This window comes from Myotis yumanensis, unplaced genomic scaffold, assembly GCF_028538775.1.
Source record: "Myotis yumanensis isolate MYYU_CA2020_CCGP unplaced genomic scaffold, mMyoYum1.0.hap1 SCAF_8, whole genome shotgun sequence".
Lineage (NCBI taxonomy): Eukaryota > Metazoa > Chordata > Mammalia > Chiroptera > Vespertilionidae > Myotis > Myotis yumanensis.
Window position 1 is genome coordinate 36,361,944 of NW_027223759.1, and position 27,100 is coordinate 36,389,043.

Here is a 27,100-nt window from a genome sequence, read left to right on the forward strand (position 1 = left end):
AATAAATTTCTGTTGTTTATAAGCCCCACCCACCTGTCTGTGGTATTTTTGTTATAGTAGCCGGAATGGATGACAGAAATTGTTACTGAGAAGTGGGGTGCTGCTGTAACAATGTCTACAGCGTGGAAGTGGCTTTGGAACTGGTAATGGGTTGAGGTAAGAGTTTTGAGGTGTGGATGGAAAGGGGCGCATACTAAACCTGCTAAGTTCAGGGAAGGCCTGGCGTGGAGGCCTCGCAAACTCAGAGATCTAGAGTAACCACAAAGGTTGGTCTGAAATGAAAACTTTTTAAACTAAAAGCAGTTTATGGCAGGTAGTCATGTCCTAGGCCAGCATCTACCCCGACAAAGGTCAATCTTTACCCTAACTGAGCCTATTGTCTTTTTGCATCTACAATAACACATTGTTGGAATGTCAGAGCAAGTTTCCTTTTTCTGGACCCCTCAAAGCACAGGCACCACTCTGCAGAGACCACCCTCATTGTTATTGAGTTAATTGTTGACTGTTAACTATTCTATACCCACCCATGCAAAAGAAGTATGTCTATCATTTTACTTTTTATCCAATCCCGGAGGTTTCCCCTTTGCTTTCTCTCCTCTCCCTAATCTATCACCAATGTATTTCTTGTAACCCACTTGCTCCTTCTCTTTTGATTGTAATGTATAAAATAAGGTGCAGCCCTGGCTGGTTTGGCTCGGTGGCTGGATTCCCGTTCAGGGGGCGTGTATGAGGCAACCAATTGATATGTCTCTCTCACATTGATGTTTCTCTTTCTCTCTCTCCCCCGTCTCCTCCCTTCTATCCACTCTCTCTGGAAATCAATGGAAAAAATATCCTCAGGTGAGGATTAAAAAATATAATAACAAAAAATAAGGTGCAAAACTGCCATTCTCTGGAGCATTATCTTAATTCATTGAGATTTTGCTTCCTGGCAATTGACAGAGGTCTATGCTAGGAAAAGTCTACATTGCATGAATGGACTGTTTTGGGTGATTCTAGTGACTCAGAGAGAAAAGTGGGGAGTGGAGAGAAAGCCTCCATCTTCTTAGAGAAATCTGAGCCACTCAACACTCAACAGAATGTTGTAGAAATACGGATGGTAAAGGCCATTCTGATGACATCTCATATGGAAATGAGGGTCAAGTTCTTAGAAGCTGGAGGGAGGGTGATGGTTGCTATCAAGTGGCAGAGTGCTCGGGGGAACTGCGTCTGTGGCCGAGTTCTGTGGATGGTAGAACGTGTAAGTCATGAAACTGGCTATTCGGCAGGAAATTTCTAAGCTAAGTCGAAGTTTTGAAGGAGTCGCCTAATATCTCCTGAATACTATAGTAAAATGCAGGAAGAGAGAAATGACTTACAGAGTTGTTCATCAAAAAGGAAGCAGACTGCCTGGACAGTGTGGCTCAGTGGTTGAGTGTTGACCTATGAAACAGGAGGTCAATGGTTCCATCCCCAGTGTGGGGCGTGCAGGAGGCAGCCGATCAATGATTCTCTCTCATCATTAATGTTTCTATCTCTCTCTCCCTCCTCTCCCTTCCTCTCTGAAACCAACAAAATATATATATTTTAAAAAGGAAGCAGAACTTAAAAATCTGGAAAATTCTCAGCCTATCCACATTGAAAATAATGAGAAAGCTTGCTCTGAGGAAACATGACTGGTGTGCCCAGATTTGATAAGGAAATTAGTATTAATTGGCCATCTCAAAGAAGTTAGGGGTGATTTTCTACAACCCTGGGGGAATTAGCCAGCCCCCCACACAGAAGTCAGGGCCTCTAGTCCAAGACCAGGAAGAATGACTGAAGGCATTTCAGAGAGCATGGGGTGCCCTCCCCTTACAGGCCCAGAGCGAAAGGGCCTGCTATCCACTTTTTTTTTCCAATTAGCAATAATCACGCCTCAGATAAACCTCATTGGCTACGATATTGCCACTGCACAATGCTCCCCCACGTATTTGAGCCAGCCCTTTAGGAGGCACAGGCCGCACACGTTGGTGGCATGTGTATGAGCCATGGGGGCTGTTACCTCCCCCTAGAGTTTGGAAGTTGCAGTGGTGCGGGGGCTCATGACCCAGGCAGAGAGCCAGGCCCTACATAGGTGAGGCCGCTGCAGAGAGCTCCCCATTAGGATGACCCCCGGTGGATAGAGCCACTGGTGTGTTACTGCAGCCCAGGAGGGACCTCTACCCCAGTGGGCCTAGAGGCAGACATGAGTACAGAGGATTATTCTGAGGCCTTAAGGTTTTGCTCAGGACCTGTCACTGCCTGCCCACCCCTTTGGAATGGGAATGTCCAGCCCATGACTGTCCCAACACCTTATTTTGGAGGCACATTCCTTGTCTGGTTTCACAGGTTCACGGCCGGCGAGGGCTGTGCCTCAGGATGAATTGTACCTGAGTTTGACTTGGAGTGGCCAGCTTCCCTGTGCCGGGAGCTGGTCCATCCTTGCTGTTTCAAGGGACCTGGCGTATATGGCATACTGTTCTTAATATGTTTGCTCCCCTTCTTGGCGCTATGTGTTTTAACCAAAGTCACCTCTCCAAGAAAGGTTGTTTCCCCAGGTAGGAATTTTTCCCTGAGGTTAGGGAGGGGATACAACCCCTTAATTAAGTGCCAGGCGGGTAGTTAAGCTACATAATCTTTACTCCCTGGAATGGAGATAAGAAACACCCTAACCTTTGTAATAGAAATTGACAGGATTAAAATCGGCTGGTATAAATACAGATGTAACAAGACAATAAACATCAGAACCTCATCAGTTCCTAACCAGAGCTCCGACCAGAACTTTGGCTGGAAATCCTGGCTATAGGTCCTGACTAGGCTGCTGATCAACTGAAGGCTGTCTTCGTGTCATTCCTTCTTCGCCGACTCCGTCCACACCTTTGGGGACCCCTGGACCCGCTGGGATTGGACCCCAGCATCCCTGTGTCCTGGCACTTGGGGAACCAGCCGAGTTCCTTACACACTGGCCATGCTCCTCCCATATGATGGCTCAGTGCCAGCCCTGGTTTCTCCTCTGAGCTTCCAGGTGTGCCACCTGATAATGTCTTTTGTCCTTAAACCACCACCTGGTAATGTCTTTTGTCCCCAAGCCCTGAGGGATGGGTAGGATGCAGCTGCTCTTGCAGGTGCTAATCTCTCTGCAGCTGGAACACCTCCTTCCACATGTGTTTGTGCTCCTGGTGTGGTTTCTGATACCCTGGTGTGTTAAGAAAATAAAAGATTTTGTTTTTAAATGCATATTGAAGCATTTAGGGATCAATGACATTATGTGTGGAATTTGCTTAAAAATACTCTAGCAAAAAGAAGGCGGAAGAACAGGTGAAATCACTGGGATGGAAAAGCTGGCAGGTGTTAAAACTGGGTGACAGGTACACAGGTCAGTGTATGTCTGCAAACTCATAGTCAACAAAGAAAGAAATCCAAGTAATATTATATTACAGAGTAATAAAATAAGACGTACATAATGACACTAATTTCACAACTACCCTCTTGCCTTAGGAACACCCTTTGTCCTTATGGAAATGGGTTCCTCAGGCTTCTTTAGCTCATTAAAAATCACAGCAACTCTTTCTGTCCGTCTTTGTCTTTAGCTTATGATTGACCACTCTACTTAAGGTTTATACATATTTCAGATCTTGTAAAAAATGCAGTCTTTTTTAGGGAAAAGACTCTCGAAAACAGTTACCAGCAGATGAGGAGCTGGACAGTCCACACACATAATATCAAAATGCTCAGCCATAAAAATAAAGGCCTTTTATTTGGTTTATCTATGCCATTACAGGAACACGGGGCAATACCCTTGATCCCCCTGGGAGCTGCAGCCACACCCACACTTGCTGCTGCGGTGTCTGTGAGAAGCCTAGTGTCACGTCCTGACACACACGGCCAGGATGAAGTTCTGCTCTGGGTCACGGGGTCACCTTCTTGTAGGTGATGTGAAGATGCTGAGTCATGGGTTGGGTAGTGGTTGCCATGGATACTGTCTGTTCAAGTTTGCCTTCAGAATTCAGCCTGAATTTTCGGGTAATCTGAGCAGAACAAAACAAATACAAAACATCGTAATTTTATCTTCCAAAGATACAACAAATGCTTGAGGTCCCACCACAGGCCAAGTGTTCCTGCAGGGGCTACGACAAGTCACCTTAGTTTTGAGTCAGATGACAGACTCTGCCCACAGAGCTACAGCACCTGCCAAGATCCAGGTGTCCTCGCCTTTCTCTGTCCCCAGAAGACCATGACTTGGTCCCTCCCATCTTAGGGTATTTAGAAGCCACCTTCTTTTTCTGTCAGTAAATTATACACTTAACCAGGCAAAAGGTGACCTTCCCACTTCACTCTGCAGCTTGCACTGATGTCACACATGTTCCTGGAAAACTTAGCAGCAACACTTAAGAACAAACTATGGTGGCAGTTTCCAAAAAGGAAGCCTGTAGCAAGCAACCTGTGAAAAAACCTTCTCTGCCTGGGATGTCTGCAGAGTGAGGAATCACGACAACTGTTGAGAGATACTTCGGACGGTCACCCTTTCTATTGTTACAGAACATTCTGGGGGCTCCAGAAGCACATGAAATAGGAGTGTTGCTTTGAGCTGCAGACAACTGTATTGTAATTGGTCAACCCTCTGGCAGAGAAAAAGCTAGATTTTAAAGAGTCTATTTAAAGGAATCAGAAAGTCAGCAAGGCTGCAAGGACCAATCAGAGAGAAGGGAGTGCAGAGGGGAGACCCAACGTGGCTCCATTACCTGCCACTTCACGGTTCTCTCTCTGCACTGCTGGAGTGGCTTTTGGACACATCCCATACAATCACACCGATCTCACTATTCAGGGACCCAGTGAGCCTGTCTCTCAGCCTTCAGCTCTGTCTGTGCCAAATCTGTGGACACCCCATAGCAGCCACCTTGCTCCACTAAAAGTAACTTGGCAGCAAGAAGCAGGTGAGCAAGAGATGGGGAGACAGCCTGGGAGCAGTCACTGTGGCTGAGACACTGATGTCACCTCTCCCTGGGTCCCAGGAAGGAGACAGTGTGGGGAAAAGCAGGTAAGGGGCTGCCCCACGCCCCCCGCCCCAGCTGTGCACACTTGCAGAGCGTGGCCTCCTGAGCACTGTCACCCCATCTCAGGGATGACAGTCAGCTGTCGCATGGCTGCCTCAGTGCCAAAGCTGGCAATGGCAGTGCCTTGCACAGGCTCCCCAAAAGCCACTTGTCAGGTCCTTGGGACTTTGTATCCCCTTGAACTTTCTTGTGCTATTTTCCTCTTCAAACTAAAGTTATTTGGAAAGATTTAAAGTTGAGGCAGATGTACACTGCATTGCTCAGGCTCAATAGACCTCTTCTGGTGCCCGTGGTTCCATCTATCAATCCAGTGAGGTCACTAACAAGAACTCTGGGTGTCCCGAGGCTGTCAGGGGTCCATCTGAGCCACAGACTGGTCCTCATTTCAATAAGGTGGGGTTGGAAGCAACTGTTGGCCTTGCTGACTACAAAGCAGAGCTTGCGCAGGCTGCTGCAAGCCCACATTCTGGACAGGCCGCCACAGTGGGAGCTCTACTTCTCAGACAAAGGCAACTCTGAGCCTCTGACACTTCAGGAAGACAGCCCCTCTCTTTTTTGGGGGTGAGGGGTGGGGAAGCCACACCCAGACTCACTGGATCAGAGCCTGCATTTCAACAAAACCCCTTGTGGATGAAAGGAGCCACATGCTGACCTGACAAGCTCAGGGGAGGCCTGCATGGCAGTCTTGCAAACTCAGAGACCTAAAGTAACCACAAAGGATGGTCTGAAATTAAACTAACTAAAAGCAGTTACGGAGGGCAGTTACAGTCCTAGGCCCGTATCTTTACTGACAAGGTCAACCTTTACCTTAACTGAGCCTATCTGTCTTTTTTGCATCTATGATAACATACCCTTGAAATGTCTGGGTAACTTGTAACTTCCCTTTTTCTGGAGCCCCTGGGGCATAACCAAATGTGCTGGGCACCAGGACAGATACCACAAATTCTTTCATTTTCATGTTAACTGTTCCTGCACCCACCTAAGTGTCCATCATTTTACTTTTTATCCAATCCCAGGGGTCCCCCCGCCCCGCCCCGCTTTGCTTTATCCCACCTCCTTAATCTATCACCAATGAATTTCATGTAACCCACCTACGTACCTCCTTTGATTGCAATGTATAAATACAAATGTAACCCGCCATTCTCCGGAGCATTATCTCAATTCGTTGAGGTTCTGCTTCCCGGCATATGTCGACAGTTTGGCTCAAATAAATTCACAAAAATTCTTTACAGGTTTCAAGGGTTTTTTGACATCAACACCTTAGATTCACTGGTACATTGAAGTGTGAGAACTGGTATGAGTGACGAGCAGTTAATTTGCTTAAAGTGTGGCTATCATCCCAACATAAGCAGAAGGGCATTTCTGAAGATTCCTGGGTGGAGTAATGAACACAGTGCTTAAAAAACTGCACTGGGGAGAGATCAAAGGTTGTGGCCACGGGGACTGGGCAGTGTGGGTATAGCCTGCTATCACTGAGGAAGAAAGGGCAATTCTCTGTGACTCATGGAATGTGGGAGGTAAGGGGAGGAAGAGGTAAAAAACAATTCAAATTCAGATCTAATTCTGTGTTCAAGACCCCAGGCTGGCTTTGCTGTTTAATTAAACAGAGATGGTCCTTATTTTTAAGACATTCCTAGCTGTCCTAATTGGTTTTCAACAGGTTGTCAAGACCATTCAATGTGAAAAAGACTTTCTTTTCAACTAAAGGTGCTGGGAGAACTGGATATTCACACACAAAAGAATGAAGCTGGACCCTTATCTAATAGTATATACAAAAACAATAACAATAACTCAAAATAGATCAGAGACTTGAATATAAAAGCTAAATTTATAAACCTCTTAAAAGAAAAATGAGCAAAAGCTTCATGACACTGGACTGGGCAAGGATTTCTTGTATGTAACATCAAACACAGTCAACAACAGAAAAAACAGACAAACGGGACATCATGAATATTTAAAAAATTTATATATCAAAAGGCACTATTGATAGAGTAAATGGCAGCCCACAGAATGAAAGAAAATATTTGCCGGTCAAATACCTGATATTAGAGGTAATATCCAGAATACATTAAGAACTCTTCTGATCCAAAAACAAAAAATCCTGGCCTGGCCAATGTGGCTCAGTGGTTGAGCATAGATCCATGAACCAAGAGGTCATTGGTCCGATTCCTGGCCAGGGCCTATGTCGAGGTAGCGTGGGCTTGACCCCCAGTAGGGGCGTGCGGGAAGTGGTCGATAGATGTTTTTCTCTCATCATTGATGTTTCTTTTCTTTTCTTAAAATATATTTTTATTGATTTCAGAGAAGAAGGGAGAGGGAGAGAGAGAGAGAAACACTGATGATGAGAGAATAATTGATCGGTTGCCTCTTGCATACCCCCTACTGGGGATAGAGCCTACAACCCGGGTATGTGCCCCTGACCAGAATCGAACCCGGGATCCTTCGGTCTGCAGGCCGACGCTCTATCCACTGAGCCGAACTTGCTAGGGCTCATTGATGTTTCTATATCTCTCTCCCTTTCCTCTCTTTCTAAAAACATATTTTTTTTTTAAAAAAGAAGAGTTCCCAACAATCACAAAGATTGCTGGAATTTCATTGTAAAAAACAAGGAAACAAACAAAAAAACCCAAATAACCCTGTTCAAATATGGACAAAGGACTTGAATAGACATTTCTGCAAAGATACACGAATGGCTAACAAGCCCATGAAAAGATGCTCAGCAGCAGTGATCATGGGAAACACAAATCAAACCACAGTGATGCCTCCTCACTCATCAAGATGGCTGCTATCAAAACCCCAGAAAATATCAAGTGTTAACGAGGACATGGAGAAACTGGAGCCCTGTGCATAGGAGATGGGAATGGAAAATGGTGCAGCTTCTGTGGAAAACAGTATAATGGTTCCTCAAACAATTAAACACAGAGTTACCACGTGACCCAGCAATTCCACTCCTGAATACAGACTGAAAGAATTGAAATCAGGGTCTCAGAGATATTTGCACACCCACAGAAGCAATCCAAGTGTCCATGGACAGAGGAAAGGTTAAACAAAATGTGTTCCATTCACACAAGGGAATATTAGCCATAAAAAGGAAGGGAATCCTGCCATGTGCGACAACATGGACGAACCTTGAGGACATTATGCTGATAAAATAAGCCAGTCATAAAAAGATAAATATTATGTGATTCTACTTATAATAGGTACTTAAGAGTCATTAAAATCACAGAGAGCCGAAACCGGTTTGGCTCAGTGGATAGAGCGTCGGCCTGCGGACTGAAAGGTCCCAGGTTCGATTCCGGTCAAGGGCATGTACCTGGGTTGCGGGCACATCCCCGGTAGGAGATGTGCAGGAGGCAGCTGATCGATGTTTCTCTCTCATCGATGTTTCTAACTCTCTCTCTCTCTCCCTTCCTCTCTGTAAAAAATCAATAAAATATATTTTTGAAAAAAATAAAAATAAAATAAAATAAAATCACAGAGAGAAAGTAGATGGTGGCCGCCAGGGGCTCGGGAAGGGGAGAAAGGGGAGTTATGGTTTCATAGATAGTGTTTCCAATATACAAGAACTATGGGGATGGATGGTGGTGATGGCTGCACAACGAAGTGAATTATAAAAATCACTGAAGTGGACACTTGAAAATGGTTAAGATGATCAATTTTTTCTATATGTATTTCAACTCAATATAAAAACATTGAAAAAGAAAAAAAAGTTGGGTGTGAAATAAACTCAAGAGCATTGTTGCCAGCAGATTCATGCTATGAGAAACACTGTTAATGCAGGTCTTCAGGATGAAGGGAGATAGTACCACTGGAATTTCAGAGTGACAGGAAGGAGGCAAGGGCAACACAGAGAGAAAATAAATGGATAAGTATAAGAGATTACTTCCCCACATTATAATTTGTTTGGAAGTCAACTGACTAAAGCAAAAGTAACAATTCTATGAAGGTTCCTAGTGCAGTGTGTTTCTGTGCCCACCCCCCACATGGACCAGGTGTGGTGACAGCAGCACAATAGAGTAAATGGAGTTACAGAGCTGTGAGGTTAGGACTCGTGAAATGGAAAGGGGAAAGTTCAGCTGCAAAGAGCACAGGATTATCCAAAATCAGGTGGGAAGTGGGAATGCAATGGTATAACACTGATTATAAGTTAAGATGCAGATAGCCTGAAAGCAGCCATTAAAAAAAGATACAGTTAAGAAACGAACAGAAGAAATAAAACAGAATGCTAAGAATATTTAAGCCAAGAGAACATAGTAAGGGTCAAGCCAAGGGGAAAGGTAAACTCACAGGGAAAGGCCAACCCAGGGGGGAAGGTCAACCAGGCATGTGAGACCAGCCTCTGGTCAGCCAGGTCACTTTGCAGAGTGGAGCCCTCCCCTAGTCCCCCCTCCCACAGGCCTCACCTCTGCCTACTCCCTCCTTTTGCAGAAGAGCACTTTTTGTTTAATTAATAAAACCCAAAGTTAGTTCTCTAGCGAAAATAACCAAAACCCTGATAAAATAGGAAGCCTCTGGCAAGAAGAAAAAGAGAAGACACAGAAAATCCAGGGGGACATATGTGTCACTTCTCCAAACTCTGAAAATCTTGATATAAGGAGCCATGAATTTACAAATGAAGTGAAGTAGGGCCTGGAGATGAACAGTGGAGGCAGAAGCAGCATCCAGGTCTGGGTCCCTCTGCTCCCCAGTGCCCGGCCAAGACATGTTCCCAAGGGGTCACCACTTAGTCCTGTGGGGGCCACCCTTGCCAGGGGGCAGAAACAGCTAAGGAGCTCTATGAATAACTGATACCAAAATGGACATCTGAAAAAATTATTTAATTCATTATAACTAGTAGAAGTGATCTTCAAACATGACTCAACAGTTAGAGTTATTAATATAATTCACTGCATTGACAGCTTCAAGTGGAAAAAACACAGAATCTTCCCCAAAGAGGCTGCAAGAGCATTTGAAGAAACTCAAAACCCTTTCTTGAAAACAATTCTTAGCACACTAGAAACAGGATCTTCTTGACCCGGCCACGGCCTCCAGCAAGCATCCAACAGGGCTGTGACACAGCAGTACCTCAGGAAGTCAGGCCTGAGGTCAACAGGTTCCCCCGTGACCCTGGCAGTGCCATGCCCAGACCCGGTGGTCAGAGACTGACAGATGTGACTCAGATGGACAGAAACACACAGAAACCATGTGTTCCCTTATAACCACCAAAAAACAGTTAGAAGATGAAATGGAGACAACAGTCTATGCACATAGCAACAGAAACTATATGGCACTTAAGGCTTCACTCTACCACGAAGTGGCCAAGACCTATATGATTTAAGTGATAAAGAAATACATTTTTGATATCTACTGAACACACCACACTAGACCTGAAATTACTGCAGCACACCATCACGCTGCTGTGTAGCACTACCCATGGAAAGACTCCAGTTCTCCCCCATTTAATTCGTGTATTCACACAATCTTGATTTATATTTTATGGACCTGGACAAACTCATTGAACAGGTTATCTCAATGAGGAACTGCTTAAGAATTAACCAAGAAAAGTTAGCATTTAAAAAAAATCCTCACTTAAGGATATGTGTATTTTTAAAATATGTTTTTATTGACTTCAGAGAGAAGAAGGGAGAGGGAGAGTGAGAGAGAGACACTGATGAGATAAGAAACACTAATTGGCTGCCTCCTGTATGTTCTGTACTGGGGATTGAGCCCGAAACCCAGGCATGTGCCCTAATTGGGAACTGAACCGGCGACCTCATGCTGCATGGGTCAACACTCAACAAACTGAGCCACACAGGCCAGGTGATGTGTTGTTTTTTTAAGTTGATTTTTCGAGAGAGGAAGAGAAAGAGAGGTAGAGAGAAACATCTATTGGTTCCCAACTACATGTTCCTGAACCGGAGATCAAACCTGCCACCTAGGTATGTGAATCAAACCCAAGACCTTTTGGTTTCATGGGATGTCACTCCAATCAACTGAGCCACACTGGCCAGAGCTAATCAAGAAAATTTAAAAAATCAAGAACTTTCCCTAGACATTAAAATATAACAAAGTGTGGTAACTTTAAATTATTAGATGATTTTAAATTACTATTAAAAAAGACAAAAAGAAACAGGCCCCTTCCCCTATTTATGGGGGATGTGCTTGTGATAGGCATGACATTTCAAATCTGTAGGGTCACCGTTCATCCATCTGAGGAAAGTCAGAACTATACATTGCATCCTGTAAAAACAAATCTGAGAGAAACTAAAGGTCTGAGTGTAAGAAGGAAAGCTATAAGAGTACAAGAAAAATGGAAGAAAAATTTTATCATTTTGGAGAAAACAATTTTCTGAGCATGAACCCAAATCCACACACCACAAAGGAAAAGACCCCCAGAGGCAACCACAGTAAAGCTTACAACCTGTGGGTAGAACACATCATAAACCAAAGTCACACAAGCCACCTAATGGGGAAATGCAAACAACAGATAAATATCCATAGTATATAAAAAGCCCCCATAAATCAATAAAAAAATGAAAGCCCACAGAAAAACAGGCAATGACTTTAAACATCAAGTACACAGAACAAGAAATACCAATGGTGAATGAGTGTGGGGAGTTCCCCCTTTCACTCATATGTTAAATTTAAAACACGAATGAGATGCAATCTCTTCTTTATCATATTAGCATGTTGATAAGGGAGAAGGGAACCAGGCACTCATGCAATGCTGGTAGGAATTCATTAATAAAAGGAATTTACTTGTATCTATCAAAATTTTATTTTATTTATTTATTTATTTATTTATTTTAATATATATTTTTAATTGATTTTTTACAGAGAGGAAGGGAGAGGGATAGAGAGTTAGAAACATCGATGAGAGAGAAACATTGATCAGCTGCCTCCTGCACATCTCCTACTGGGGATGTGCCCACAACCAAGGTACCTGCCCTTGACCGGAATCGAACCTGGGACTTCTCAGTCCACAGGCCGACGCTCTAGCCACTGAGCCAAACAGGTTTCGGCTATCAAAATTTTAAATGTACCTATCCTTTGATCCAACAATTCAACTGGGAGAAATTTATCCAACAGATGTGGATATACCTGCAAAAGTGAACAACACAAATGGAAAAGGATGTTTGTGACAGAAAAACAAGGAATCTGAGAATCTCCCTGCCCACCAGCCAGGACATGTAAGTGAGGAAGAATGATGTGCCCTGGAGACAGACAGGTCCCCAAGACAAAGTGAGAAGTCAGAACAATGTGCAATCCTGCCTTTACCACAAAGTGACGTCTGAGAGGGATGACAGGCTCACCTGCTCCACGTGGGGCTCCTTGGCAAAGGAGATCCTGGCGATGGAGTGGGATGCGATGCACAGCTCCTGCCCGTTCACCTCGCCCTCCTCCACCTCCACAATGCCTGCAAGAGAGGGCCATCAGTCCATGACAGCCTGCCATGGGCTCTTGGCTGTCCATCTTTGCATTCATAGATTCAACAGACCTAAACTCTGCAGCCATCAAGGCCACAAGGCCCGTTGTCTGCAATGAACCTCCTGATATCAAGATGGGAAAAACACAACTCCTCATACTAGTACAGCCAGGGCAGGTATCTACAGAGGGTCGACTCTCCAGGGGTGCCCTGACTTCCACCTGCCTTCCCCACTCCCCTCAAATAGGTCCCCTAGGATCTGAGAGGAGGAAAAGGTGGCCAGGGAAATGGACATCCCTCTGGTTGCCCACTGACTTGCAGTCCACCAATGTCCTGGGCTCCATTCCAGATTGGGCTGGTCCTAACTGTCCACCTGCTTCCAGGAAGTGAGACTCATCTGAGGCAGTGAGCAGGTAAAAGTCAACAGCTGGATTCTGCGTCATTTCTAATTGATGAACCTGGTAAGCTATTTTAGAATGACCTCATTCTAGGGGCAAAGCAGACTTCCAGACAAGAGCTTTCAGACGGACAGTGAGCCTCCCTGGTCTAGCTCTCTCCCTAGGGGCGTGTCCCATAGGAAACACCCGGGAGCCGGGGAGTGTGCTGTCATTGAAGGAACTCAGGTGGGAAAAAAAATCAGCCCGTTCTCACAGAAACACTTCTTTACCACCTCCTGTGGAGCTAAGAGACTGCAGACAGGACTCCACCTGCTGACTCCCCACCTGCAGGCCCCACAGGATTAGGTCTGTGTCCCCCTCCCAACTGACTCCCACAAAATGCCTGTGAGCAGGGACACTGGAGCGACTGAAGGAACAGAGGCAGACGCTACCTCACCCAGGGGCCATCTGGCTGGCTGGCAAGAGGTACCTGTGTTCTGGGCGCTGACGAAGGCCACCTTGTTGGTGTCGGGTTGTAGCCGGATGAAGCCGCACTCTCTGTGCATGGGCTTCCGCGTGTCCGGGTGGAAAGCGTTGAATCTGCACGGGGACCAGGGGGTGAGGACAGGGCATAGTGAGGGCAGGGATGCAGGGCCCTCAATGCAGGCTCTGCGGCCACCCTCCCCACTTTTTAAGGCCCCCACTGAGCACAAGGTAATACACTTCTCGCTCACATGGAAAGACATTTGAGCAACCACATTCATGGGTTGTGGCCACCAGGTGCATTAGGGGTTCGACCTCTAGCCTGAAAGCACCCCCTGAAACCTCCCCACACAAACACTCCGCTGTGCTTGGCACCACCTCAAGGACAGCCAACATGTTCTTTATAATTGTGGTTACCCTTCCCAAGGCCCTTTTAGCCCACACCTGATATGCTTCAGGCCTCAGCACCAAATCCCACCCTTACACCAGGTCTGCCCTCCCCAGAGCTATCATCTTGCCTTGGACACCCACTCATCTACACGGTGGGGAAAAAACAGGCCCTGAGTCAGGACTCCACTTCTTATCAATCAACCTGCATCATGATACAAGTTCATGGTGATGGAAGAGACAGCTGCGCTGACAGTTCTGCACTTAGACTCTAACAGAACTTTGCCAGCACTGAGAGCTGCCATTGGAATCGAACCCTGAACAGGGCAGTGCTGGCGGCCACAGCACATGCCGTCTCTCCACAACCCTAATGAGAAATACACTCTAGATCAGTGATGGCAAACCTATGAACTCATTTTTTTGGTTGATTTTTCTTTGTTAAATGGCATTTAAATATATAAAATAAATATCAAAAATATAAGTCTTCAGCCGAAGCCGGTTTGGCTCAGTGGATAGAGCGTCGGCCTGCGGACTGAAAGGTCCCAGGTTCGATTCCGGTTAAGGGCATGTGCCTGGGTTGCGGGCACATCCACAGTGGGAGATGTGCAGGAGGCAGCTGGTCAATGTTTCTCTCTCATCAATGTTTCTAACTCTCTATCTCTCTCCCTTCCTCTCTGTAAAAAATCAATAAAATATATTTTTAAAAAATATAAGTCTTTGTTTTACTATGGTTGCAAATATCAAAAAATTTCTGTATGTGACACGGCACCAGAGTTAAGTTAGGGTTTTTCAAAATGCTGACACGCCGAGCTCAAAAGGTTTGCCATCACTGCTCTAGATCATAGTCTAACACACTCACAATTCTATTCACCAAAATAGATACTTTGTACTGTAGTCACAAAATTATCTTTGGGTTGTAGCCCACTGTTTAACAAGACTGTTTTATACTGCCTGTTATTTTGTGTTATCCAGAATTTCCTCTTTGGTGTTATGTACAGAATATTACTCTGCCCTCATCCATTCAGTCAAGAATAATACAATAAGGTATGAGTTAATATTTTTAAAAGCAAGGTCTTCTAAATCCTTTTGAAGTTTCTAGGCATGACATAAACAGAATCAAGTTAATTTAATAAGACCCTTAATATATAATTAAATGTACAGTGGATATTGGGAAAGGGCAGACTTTTACTTTTTATATTTTTTCATTGCTTAAACTTTAAAAACTGTGTGTTACCTCTGAAATTAAAAATAAAAAATTCTCAGCGACTTCCCCTGGTTCCCTTCTATTTAGCCACCTGACACTACGACCTGCCTCCTGTGGTTGGGGCTGGGGTGAAACGCACACAGCTGGAGGAACTCTGCTTTGTTGTCTAATAAGAACCTGAGAAGCAAAATATTAACAGCTCCTTTGAGACCTCAATCAGCTCAGGGGTAAGTCTGAAAGAAAGTCAAGCTCTCTCCTTTTCAGTAATATTGGGTGAAGGGTTTAGTTAAGCACGAGCACTTATTTTGTGTTTGGGGTAACACACCTGACATCTTGCCAGCCTAGCATCATCACATACACAGGAGCCAGAACATCCTGTCTCTGCCCACCACATGTTTCAGCTTCAAGTGCAGGGAGCCTCTCTGGGACATGCCCTTCCCACCTGGCATTCTCCCGGAGACTCAGGCGCACTTACGAGAAGTTGAGCATGGGCTGGCCCACATGGGAGATGTGCACCTCCTCCAGGTACTGGAAGGGCTGCAGTGTTGGGAAGGTTCCAGCTCCCGGCGGGTCTGACAGCCAGGTGCCCAGCATCCAGGACAGCGGCTCCACCACTGGGTTCATCTTGGGGGGCTCTGAGGACAAATGGAAAAGACAGTCAGTGGCTCCGTGTCCACTGGTCTCCTTCTGACCGAGCCCTGCTGAGCTTTGTGTGGAAGCACACGCCTCATAATTTACAGCGGATTCTGCTGATTCTAAACATGCTACCAGCCACATATCAAGAGGGGGAGAAAAAGGCCAAACAATGAGTAAATGTCATCTTGTAGATCAGTGTCAGAATGTGGTATCTCCTACATGAAGGGAGAACAGGAGATCCATTGAAGAGATCGGAGTTCCAGAAGCACCTTGGTCTCTGAAATTATACAACGTTTGGCTATAAATTGGAAGCAGCCTGGGAGAATAATATCCAGGAGGAAGGGAAGTGAAGGGCTCTGGAGCTGGAGAAGTGTCCCACCAAAGCTGAGACAACTGGGAACTGAAGAGGAGACTGTGTGGCCAGCTGGTGGCAGCCCCAGCCCAAGAGAAGAACATAATGGGCAGAACGGGGAATGGCGCATAGACTTCTGGGCCCACAGAGGGCAATGTAACAGCCTGAATAGGAATGGGGGTGAAAATCCATTCCTTTCCAATGTAGCAGTTCCCTTTCAGTGTTTCCTTTTCAAATTGCTTACAGAAAGTTTGACAGTGAGGATGGCAACTGTAGAGCTTTGGCCAATACAACTTTCATAATCCTATATAAAAGCCTAATATGCTAAGTGTCTGGTTGTCTGTTCCACCAATCAAAGCATAATATACTAATGATATGCTAAGGATGCTCAACCGCTCGTTATAATGTGCACTGACCACTAGGGGGCAGAGAGTTGACCAGTCGCTATGACATGCACTGACCACCAAGGGGCAGGCACTCCGACCAGTAGGTTAGCTTGCTGCTGGGGTCTGGCCTGAGCGAGATGGGCTAGACACGCCTTGGAGCCCTCCTGCAGCCCCTCCCCAGCTGGCCAACCTCCTGTGTCCCTCCCCGGCCCTGAACCGGTGGGGTCCTTCAGCCTGGCCTGCACCCTCTTGCAATCTGGGACCTCTCTGGGGATGTCAAAGAGCCGGTTTCAGCCCAACCCGCAGGGCAGACTGAGGGACCCCACTGGCGCACAAATTTGTACACTGGGCCTCTAGTCAACAATAAAAATATTTATAAAATGTAAAAGATGGAAAATTCTATTTTTTTATATTTTAACACATTTTTTAAAAAAGGTTGTGTAGCCCTGACTGGTTTGGCTCAGTGGATAGAGCGTCAGCCTGTGGACTAAAGGGTCCCAGGTTCGATTCCGGTCAAGGGCATGTACCTTGGTTGCAGGCACATCCCCAGTGGGGGGTGTGCAGGAGGCAGCTAATCGATGTCTCTCTCTCTCAACGGTGTTTCTAACTCTCTATCCCTCTCCCTTCCTCTCTGTAAAAAAATCAATAAAATATATTTTTAAAAAAAAGTTGTGTAATTGCCAATCATTTTAGACATTAAATAAGAGGCAACACTACAAAAAACTCTATGCCCACAAATGCGCAATTGTAGATGAAGTGACCAAATTCCATTAACATAAACCACATAAATGTATATAAGAAACAGTTGTATCTCTGAAAAATAAATCAAATTATTAATAGAAGTCCTTCCAATAAAGAAATAAATATGTTCAAATGTTTTAATTGGTGATTTTGAACAAACATCTATATATATAAAAGCCTAAGCAACTGTTACAACCAAACGACTGGAATGATGGTTGACCAGTCACTATGACGCGCACTGACCACCAGGGGGCAGATACTCAATGCAGGAGCTGCCCCCTGGTGGTTGGTGCGCTCCCAGTCAACCTCCTGTGCTGGCCAACCTCTCGTGGTCCCTCCCACTGGCCGATCCCTCCCCCCAGCTAAGGCTCCAGGCCCTGGAGAATCTGGGTCTGGGAAGCCTGTAGGAAGAGAGCAACCCCGATCGAGACAGAGTAGCAGCTCAGAGGAGGCAGAAGGGGCAAGGCAGCAGCCGAACTGCAAAGACATAAAGTAAGCACCACCACCATCTTAACTCTTGCCACTGAACAATGCTTGACCTTCTGCCCCCATCAGCCACTTCTAGTTTGGCCCCATGCCTTTCCGGGCTCCCAACTGCTGATTGGCTAGCGCTCCTATGGCAGTGTGCCACCATTGGCCGAAGTCAACTACCTACCATGCTTGGGGGCAGAGTGAGGCGGCCCAAGTGCGGGCAGTGAAGTAGAGCTGTATTTCCACCTCAGAGATTAGCTGGTGTTCAGACCATTTTGGGGCACTCTGTCTGTGGTCTTTGCGTGCCACTACCTCAGCACATCTACACAACTAGATCAGGGCCTGCTGGCCAACCTCCTGCGGTCCCTCCCCCAAGCCAGCAGGCCCTGATCAACACCCCGTCCCCTGCATGAATTCGTGCACCGGGCCTCTAGTTAAGACAATAAAAATTTAAAATCAGAATGTGAGTTACAATCTTTGATGCAGCTAAGGAATAAAAGCTTCAGAATCAAGAGTTCTAGACTAGAAGAAGCTGCTGCTGATGTTTGTGAGCTGCCTGTTATCTTCATCTCCACAAGAGGCAAACAGCAGCCAGCTAACAAAAGCTAATAAAAAACAAATGTCCCAGCCCACCATGTGGCCTTACATTCCAGTGAGGGAAGACAATACACAAAGAAATAAGGAAGAGGAAGAATTTACCGTACATTAAGTGACAAGCCAGACAGGGAAATGAAGGTTGGTGAGGGTTTTGAGATCTTACTTAAGAGGGGCAAGGCCAGCCTCCGAGAAGTGTGTGAGACCACTCTGGGGAACAGTGGACTAGGCAGACATGCCACAGACACAAAGGTCCTGGGTTGCCCAGGCTGGCCTTGCTGGGGAGGGCTTTGGCTTTGACTCTGACTCTGAGCAGACAGAGCCCTGGAGGTCTCAATGGAGCCAAGATCGCTGGTCGAGCAGAGTGGGTACAGCTGCAAGAAGCACCTGGTGGCAGAGAAGGGTGGCCTGGGCAGTTGGCAGTGGTGGAGGTGGTGGAAAGGACCAGATTCTGGATCTGATCTGAAGGCACAGCTGGCTGGACTTGCTGATGGCTCGGACATAGGACATGAGAGGGAGGGAGATGAGTCAGAGGTTTATAGCCTGAACAACCGAGAAGACAAATTGCCACTGACTGACATGCAAGACAGGAGCTGGGTGGTTTGAAGCTTGACACTAAAGGCGTCAGTCAGCAGGACAGTCCAAGCTCAAACTCTCAGAATAAATAGAAACCAGTATGCTGCAGACAGACAGCTGTGGTCTTAGAGCATCTTCCCATCTGGCAGACTCAGTGCCGCCCTGAAAACACATCTTTATAGACCTCAGGCTTTGTGGAGGTCAGGCGGCCTAAGAAAAGTGCAGCACAGAGCGGTCAGAGCCCGCGGTCACCGCTTACTCCATTCCTGACCTTGGGTCCTGGTCAGCATACATGAAACATGGCCTATCTGACCAGGAAAGCCAGAAACCAGGTGCAGGGCAGCCTAGGATACCAACCCTGCGGCTCGGGGGCCCCCCACCCACCCTGGGTACTAGTGTAATAAAGGGAGGGGTGTTTTTGTTGTTTTAATATATTTTTATTGATTTCAGAGAGGAAGGGAGAGGGAGAGAAAAATAGAAACATCAATGATGAGAGAAAATCACTGATCAGCTGCCTCCTCCATGCCCCACACTGGGGATCAAGCCCGCAACCCGAGCCCCACAACCCAGGAATGTGCCCTGATGGGAAATCAAACCATGACCTCCTGGTTCATAGGTCGATGCTCAACCACTGGGCCACACAGGCCAGGCTGATTTCACATTTCTGGATCTCAGAGTCGGTGGACAGTCATTCTGGCCCAGAGGGTCTGTGTGACTTCTCATATAAAAATCGTCCTGACCCTAGGTGGTTTGGTTCAGTAGATAGAGCATCGGCTTGTGGATTGAAGGGTTCCAGGTTCGATTCCGGTCAAGGGCACATGCCTGGGTCGCAGGCTCAATCCCCGCACCGGGGGCATACAGGAGGCAGCCGATCGATGGATGAGGTCCTCTCTCACTGATGTTTCTATCTCTCTACTTGAAGCATCCATCTTATATAAAAACTGCTGTTTGAAATTTTAACCCTGCTATTTCTGGCTTCTGTAAGTGCTTGCTGGCTTAAATAATAAGGAAAATAAGACTACTCCAATTTCAGAGAGGCCATTAAACCTTCTCCAGACGAAGTATCAGTGCTGGCATCAGGCCAAGCCTTTGGTCGTGGTCTGAAAGCGCCAGCACATAGGGGCTCTTTAAGAACTTGCAAAGGGGACCGGAACAGAACCCCATATTTGGGAGACAAAGAAGGTAAAATGGTATAAATACAGGAAACCTCCTGTGTGATCTGGCCCAGAATTTGAGAGACATTTTCCTCTGGGCCCACATGTAATAATAATAAATGTAACTCCATCTCTCTAAACGTTGCTCGGTTCTTCTCCGGTTTTCTCTGTAACATACTCTCTCCCTTCCCCTTTCTCTAAAAATCAATAAAACATATTTTTTAAAAATCATCTTGTTAATATGATGCCAGGTCAAACCAGTGTTCTTCCTTTTCTTAGGTTTTCTGAGTATGTTGATCCTTTCACCTGGGCAAGGCCCCAAGACCTTGGGTTGAGCTGGGCCAGTCCCTAGTAGGAACCACGCAGCTGCACTGGCAGATCCCAGACATGAGCGGGGAAAGTGGGAGAAGCTGAAGAATCCCCAAAGAAGAAGAAAAAGTGTTCATCAGAGCACGACCAAATGAAACCAAAGGGGAAGGGCACTGCTGGGAAACATGACACGGGACACAGGGCAGAAATGAGTTCAAGAGGAGGGAAAAGATAAAAGGAATGAAAATGAAATTATAAGGATTAGAGACCCTCACACTCCACTGTTGGGAAAAGTTTGGTGGTTGGTTCCCCAGGCTGAGCTGGAGTCAGGACTCTGCAGTAAGCCCACCTGAGACCCGAAAAAACACATCCACACACAACACTGCGCACGAGTGTTCACAGCAGCATCACAGCAGCCAAAACATGGCAACAACCCAAAGCCCTTCACTGGACAGATAAACAATGGGGCCATCCAGACAACAGTGTGCTACTCAGCCATAGAGAGGCACGAAGCACGGACACTCACTAAGACATAGCAAAGCCTTGAAAACGCTGTGCTAAGGGAAAGAAACCAGACATTAGAAGCCTCGTATGGCCTGACTCCACTCATATGAAAATCAGAACAGGAGAGGCCACAGAGCAGGAAAGCAGGACAGTGGTTTCTCCACGGCAACTTCGGTGGCAAAAGACATCATCACCACACTTACAAGATGCAGTGATAGAAAGTGAGCCACGGATTCTACAGCCACCACAACTTCCTCTACAGGCAGGCCACAGACCTGTGCTGCCCAATAGGACCTCTGGGGGACACATGTGAGCACTGGAAGTGTGGCTGGTCCATTAAGGTATGCTTGCCAAAACCGGTTTGGCTCGGTGGATAGAGCGTCGGCCTGCGGACTCAAGGGTCCCAGTTTTGATACTGGTCGAGGGCATATACCTTGGTTGCAGGCACATCCCCTGTAGAAGGTGTGCAGGAGGCAGCTGGTCGATGTTTCTCTCTCATCGATGTTTCTAACTCTCTATTCCTCTCCCTTCCTCTCTGCAAAATATCAATAAAAAAATATATATATTTTTAAAAAAAGGTATGCTTTAAGTGTACAGCATACTGGGTTTCCAAAACAAATACCTTAGTAATTTTAAGTACTGGTGGGTTACACGTGAAAATGATGTTTTAGATAACATTGGGTTAAACAAAATACATTATGAACATTAATTTCACCTGCTTCTCTCTACCTTTTTAATGTGGCTCTCAAGAAAATTTTAAGTTACCCAAGCCTCAGGGACTGAAAAGCAGGGTAAGCAGCCACAGCCATGATGGATCAACCTGAGTCACCAACGGTACGGAGTCGGGTGGCCGTGGGCTGGTCTGTGGCATTTGGGACCGGGCAAAAAGGTGTTTTATTATCACAATAAAAGTAAGAGTGGGGTGGACTAGTGATAAAAAAAAAAAATTTAAGTTACATATGAGCTCATGCTATGGACAGTCTCAACATTCAGGGAACATGGCTCCTGTGAATTGTCCCTGAGGATGTTACTAGAAGGCAGACTTCACCAAGATACAACAAAAAATGATGGCAAAAGGAAACACAGTAAGTACTGAACACAGTCCACAGAAACACACACGTTGTGTGACTCAGTGGTTGAATATCAACCTATGAACCAGCAGGTCATGGTTCGATTCCCAGTCAGGGTACATGCCCAGGTTGCCAGCTTGATACCCAATAGGGGGCCTGCAGGAGGCACCTGATCGATGATTCTCTCTCATCATTGACCTTTCTTTCTTTCTTTTTTTCTTTCTTTCTTTCTTTTTATTAAAAAAAATATATTTTCACTGATTTCAGAGAGGAAGGGAGAGGGAGAGAGAGATAGAAACATCAATGATGAGAGAGAATCATTGATCGGCTGCCTCCTGCACAACGGAGGCTCAACTACTAAGCTATGATGACTGGGCTCATCATTGTTTCTATCTCTCTCTCTCTCCCTCCCTTTCTCTCTGAAATCAATAAAAATATTTTAAAAAGAAAAAGCACAGGTACAATATAAATAATAAGAGCTAAGCGCAACCACACCTGAACTCACATAATAAAGAAAAAGCTGCCCTGGCCGGTTTGGCTCACGGGATAGAGCGTCGGGCTGGGGACTGAAGGGTCCCAGGTTCGATTCCGGTCAAGGGCATGTACCTTGGTTGCGGGCACATCCCCAGTAGAGGGTGTGCAGGAGCAGCTGATCGATGCTTCTCTCTCATCGATGTTTCTAGCTCTCTATCCCTCTTCCTTCCTCTCTGTAAACAATCAATAAAATATATATTTTAAATAAAGAAAAAGCTTTTCAGATGGATCACAAAGCAAGACACCAACTCCTGTGCTATGAACAAGAGAGGCACTATATCAAGTGACTCAGAAAGGTGTTTCAGAAAGTGGGGCAGACACATTGGGAAGAAAGCAGGGTCAAGCCTCTACTGTCAGGTAAAACAAAGTTTAAGCCACACAATGGCTGAAGGGACTGCGATGAGAGTGCTCGTGCACCAGACATAGCAGCAGCATTTAGGTAGTGGAAATTACTGAAGAGATGCACATTGACAGAAAGGAGTTAAAGGAAATATCAATTCATGTCGATGTCCAAGTGAATAAAATACAAAAATGAAATACCTACATAGCATGATAAATAAGGCACTTCTGATGGATACACAAACTTGGTAGCTGAAAACTAGAGGATACTCCTTTTCTTTTTTAAATATATTTTTATTGATTTTAGAGAGGAAGGGAGAAGGAGAGAGAGACAAAAACCCAGGCATGTGCCCTGAGGTGTCTGCACCAGGATATCTAATTACTCTTGAGAAACACTGCACATTTGGTCCTGGCTTGCTGTTATTTACTTTTAACTGTAAGGAATTTTAATCTGAACAGGACACCAGGACTGGCAGTAAATAATCAGCAGGCAGGTGGGTTCCTCGCCAGCAGTGCCCACAGGTTCCTCCACTGCTCCAACCTGTCTGACCGCATCTTTCCTTGTTTTCACTGAAGCTTTGAGGGAGGAGAACCACCAACAAAATAATTCTAAAATCCAAATGTCAGGTTACATGAGCCTGTTAAATTTCATTAAACTATATCCTTAAGATTTGTGTATTTTACCTACATAAATTATACTTCATTATAAAAATAAAATGAATTTTAAAGTCAAACAAATAAAGGATCTAAATCTATTTGCCACTTTCAACCTCTTCAAGTAAATTCGACAGGCTTTCCTATGCATTTTTTTCTAGATTTCATTTTTCTTTTATTAAAGTCAACCAGTATGCAAAAAACATTAAATTTTCTCCAAGAAACTTAAATTTTCATTTTTTGGCCTGAGGCAGCGAAAGAAGGCTTACCCATCCCTAAATTTTCTAAACTCCGAACACCAGCAAGGTTCTTCAAGGTTGTTTTCTTCCAATTGACGGGAAATGTTTGCACCTGGCTGTTAAAGAGCTCGGCAGGAAGTGAATGCCAAACCTAAAGAATGCATTCTGGGAACTGTAGTTCCCTATAAAAGATGACTCCTCAAATCTGAGAGGGAGGGTGGGGGGAGGGTAGGTGGGTGGGAAGAGATCAACTGAAGAACTTGAAGAACCTGCACACATATGCATAACCAATGGACACAAACAATAGGGTGGTGAAGGCCTGGGGTGGGGCAGGCTAGAAGGGGTCAATGTGGGGGGGGGGGGGGGGAGGTAGGGGACATATGTAATACTTTCAACAATAAAGATTTAATAATAAATAAATAAAAGAAAAAGATGACTCCTCAGAAAAAAATGGAAGACAAAGACAGACCAGGAGATGACCGAGACCTAGAGCTGGGAGGAGAGGTCAAGTTGAATTTTATGAAGGTCAGTCAGGCCAGAGAGGTCACATGTCTTGTGTGGAGGATAAAGGGGGACCTCCACCCTCAGCTACTTCCACTGACGACAGAGGGAAATGACTTTTTCAACAGGGAAAATGTCAGGCAGCCAGGCACATAGCAAAGCTGCTTCTTTCCGAACAGTCACTCTGGAAACATGTCGCTTTCTGTCTGTCTCCCAGAGTGCTAGCCGCCCACTCCTCCCGTCTTTTAAAGTGGACACTCAGAGACTGCTCTGTCTCTTGGCAAATGTATCAGCATACGGGACCTGGACTCAATGACAGGAAATACTCACTGAGACCTAGAGACAGACTTCTTCCTGGCACCTCCCACCCTCACAGCGCTCTGTGACAACAGTGTTTCCCACCCCAGCACACTGGAAATGATACTAACTGCAAAGCATAGCAGGGTAGGGAGGGCAAAGACTGCCTGCTGCTTGCCTAGTACTAGCCATCCCCAGTGGAGAGGACACCACCTAGCACACTACTAGTGGGATCCGTTTGGGTCCCACTGGCATGGCATAACAGGTAAAGAAATAGCAAAGCCCTCGCTTTATCATCAGTTAAATGGAAAGGCATCACCACAGTTCTTATAGCACAGGAATGTGCAAGTTATTAATTCAAGTTCTGCTGCTTCAATTACCAGCCATGTACATGCCAGACACAATGTGAAACCTTGGAGATGCCAGCATAAGACAGTGTTCTGTCTTTAAGGAACAGACAGTATGGCCATTTGTGGTGTTTTTTTAAAAACTGATTTCAGAGAGAGGAAGGGAGAGACAGAAACATCAATGACTAGAGGCCCGGTGCACGACATTCGTGCACTTGGCAGGGGAGTAGGGGGGTCCCTCAGCCTGGCCTGTGCCCTCTCACAGTACGGGAGTCCTCAGGGGATGTCCGACTGACAGCTTAGGCCTGCTCCCTGCAAGCTGTCAGTCGGACATCCTTAGTGCTGCTGCTGCGCTCGCCAGTGGTGAGCCCAGCTCAGGGCTTCTGGCTGAGCCCCCCCCCCACCCCCGCCCCCCGTGGGAGTGCACTGACCACCAGGGGGCAGCTCCTGCATTGAGCACCCGCCCCCTGGTGGTCAGTGCGCATCATAGCAACTGGTTGTTCTGGTCGATTTGCATATTAGCTTTTTATTATATAGGAGGATGAGAGAGAATCATTGATTGGCGTCCTGCATGCCCCCTGACAGGGACAGAGCCTGCAACCCAGGCATGTGCCCTGACCAGGAATCAAACCTCGACCTCCTAGTTCTTAGGTCGACACTCAACTCCTGAGCCACACCAGAATAATTGATATGCTAAGGAAGGGGAGAAATTAAAAAATAAAATAAAATGCTCAATTAAAACCAGAGAAGGCAGAAAGTACAGGAAGAAAACAAAACCAAATAGAGAGTAGTTATAAACACAACATATATTAATCCTACTGTAGCAATAATCACTTTAAAGTGAATGGTCTAAGTCAGGGGTCCTCAAACTACGGCCCACGGGCCACATGCAAATACAAATATTGTATTTGTTCCCATTTTGTTTTTTTACTTCAAAATAAGATATATGCAGTGTGCATAGGAATTTGTTCATAGTTTTTTTTAAAACTATAGTCCGGCCCTCCAATGGTCTGAGGGACAGTGAACTGGCCCCCTGTTTAAAAAGTTTGAGGACCCCTGGTCTAAGTATACCAGCTCTAAGTATACCAATTAAAAGATGAAAACTGCCCTAGTTGGTTTAGCAAAACCAGCGGTTAGGCATTGATGGCGAACCTTTTGAGCTCGGCGTGTCAGCATTTTGAAAAACCCTAACTTAACTCTGGTGCCATGTCACATATAGAAATTTTTAGATATTTACAACCATAGTAAAACAAAGACGTATATTTTTGATATTTATTTTATATATTTAAATGCCATTTAACAAAGAAAAATCAAAAAAAAAAAATGAGTTCATGTGTCACCTCTGATATGCGTGTCATAGGTTTGCCATCACTGGGTTAGAGCATCAGCCTGGGGACTGAAGGGTCTCAATTCGATTCAGGCCAAGGGCACATACCTCGATTACAGGCTCGATCCCCAGCCCCCAGTTGGGGTGCATATGGTAGGCAACCAATCGATGTGTCTCAAATCCATGTTTTCTTTCTCTCACTCCGCTTCTCCCTCCCTTCCACTCTCTTTAAATAATTAATGGAAAAAATATCCCCGGGTGAGGATTAACAACAACAAAACAAACAAACAAAAAGGAGCAGTCAGAGTAGATTAAAAAGACCCATCACCCTGTTGTCTATAAGAAACCCACTTTATAAAAACACAGATTAAAGTAGATACAGAGAAAGATGTATCATGAGAACTTGAATCAAAAGAAAGTTGGAGTAAACAAATTAGTCTCAGGTGAAGCAGATTTCATGACAAGAAAGTTATGGGGTAGCCCCAACCTGTTTGGCTCGGTGGATAGAGCGTCAGCCTGCGGACTGAAGGGTCCCAGGTTTGATTCCGGTCAAGGGCATGTACCTTGGTTTCGGGCACATCCCCAGTAGGGGGTGTGCAGGAGGCAGCTGATTGATGTTTCTGTCTCTCATCGATGTTTCTGACTTTCTTTTTTTTTTTTTTTTTTAAATATATTTTATTGATTTTTTACAGAGAGGAAGGGAGAGAGAGATAGAGAGTTAGAAACATCGATGAGAGAGAAACATCGATCAGCTGCCTCCTGCACACCCCCCACTGGGGATGTGCCCGCAACCCAGGTACATGCCCTTGACCGGAATCGAACCCGGGACCTTTCAGTCCGCAGGCCGACGCTCTATCCACTGAGCCAAACCGGTTTTGGCAGATGTTTCTGACTTTCTATCTCTCTCCCTTCCTCTCTGTAAAAAATCAATAAAATATATTTAAAAAAACAACAACACAGAAAGTTATGGGGTAAAGAGGGGAATTACATAACAACAAAGGTGTCAATTCTCGAAGAAGACACACTGATGCTTGATGTCTATGTACTATCACAGGGCATCAAAACACGTGAGACAAAACTGACAGAATTCAAGTAGCGACAGACAAATCCACTGTCACAGGTGGGGACATCAACACACTCTACAGAATGGAGAGGTCCA

General features: G+C 45.6%; 1 protein-coding gene and 1 pseudogene across 2 annotated transcripts in view; both read right to left on the reverse strand.

The window, feature by feature from the left end:
• Positions 1 to 1,867: 1,867 nt before the first annotated feature.
• On the reverse strand, positions 1,868 to 1,941 carry LOC139015834 (U4 spliceosomal RNA; annotated as a pseudogene).
• A 1,797-nt stretch (positions 1,942 to 3,738) lies between these two features.
• The window catches only part of THAP4 (THAP domain containing 4), a 38,479-nt gene continuing 15,117 nt past the window's right edge, over positions 3,739 to 27,100 (reverse strand). The window contains exons 1-5 of one of the 2 annotated variants that reach the window (XM_070422612.1): positions 23,500 to 23,589; positions 15,386 to 15,545; positions 13,327 to 13,436; positions 12,347 to 12,450; positions 3,739 to 4,028 (exon numbers count right to left, since the gene is read on the reverse strand). In XM_070422612.1, the coding sequence (XP_070278713.1) occupies positions 3,909 to 4,028; positions 12,347 to 12,450; positions 13,327 to 13,436; positions 15,386 to 15,545; positions 23,500 to 23,503 (498 nt within the window). In that variant the 5' untranslated portion in view covers positions 23,504 to 23,589 and the 3' untranslated portion in view covers positions 3,739 to 3,908. Of the gene's footprint in view, positions 4,029 to 12,346; positions 12,451 to 13,326; positions 13,437 to 15,385; positions 15,546 to 23,499; positions 23,590 to 27,100 lie in introns of those variants that run through there. The other variant, XM_070422611.1, reaches the window with a different exon arrangement.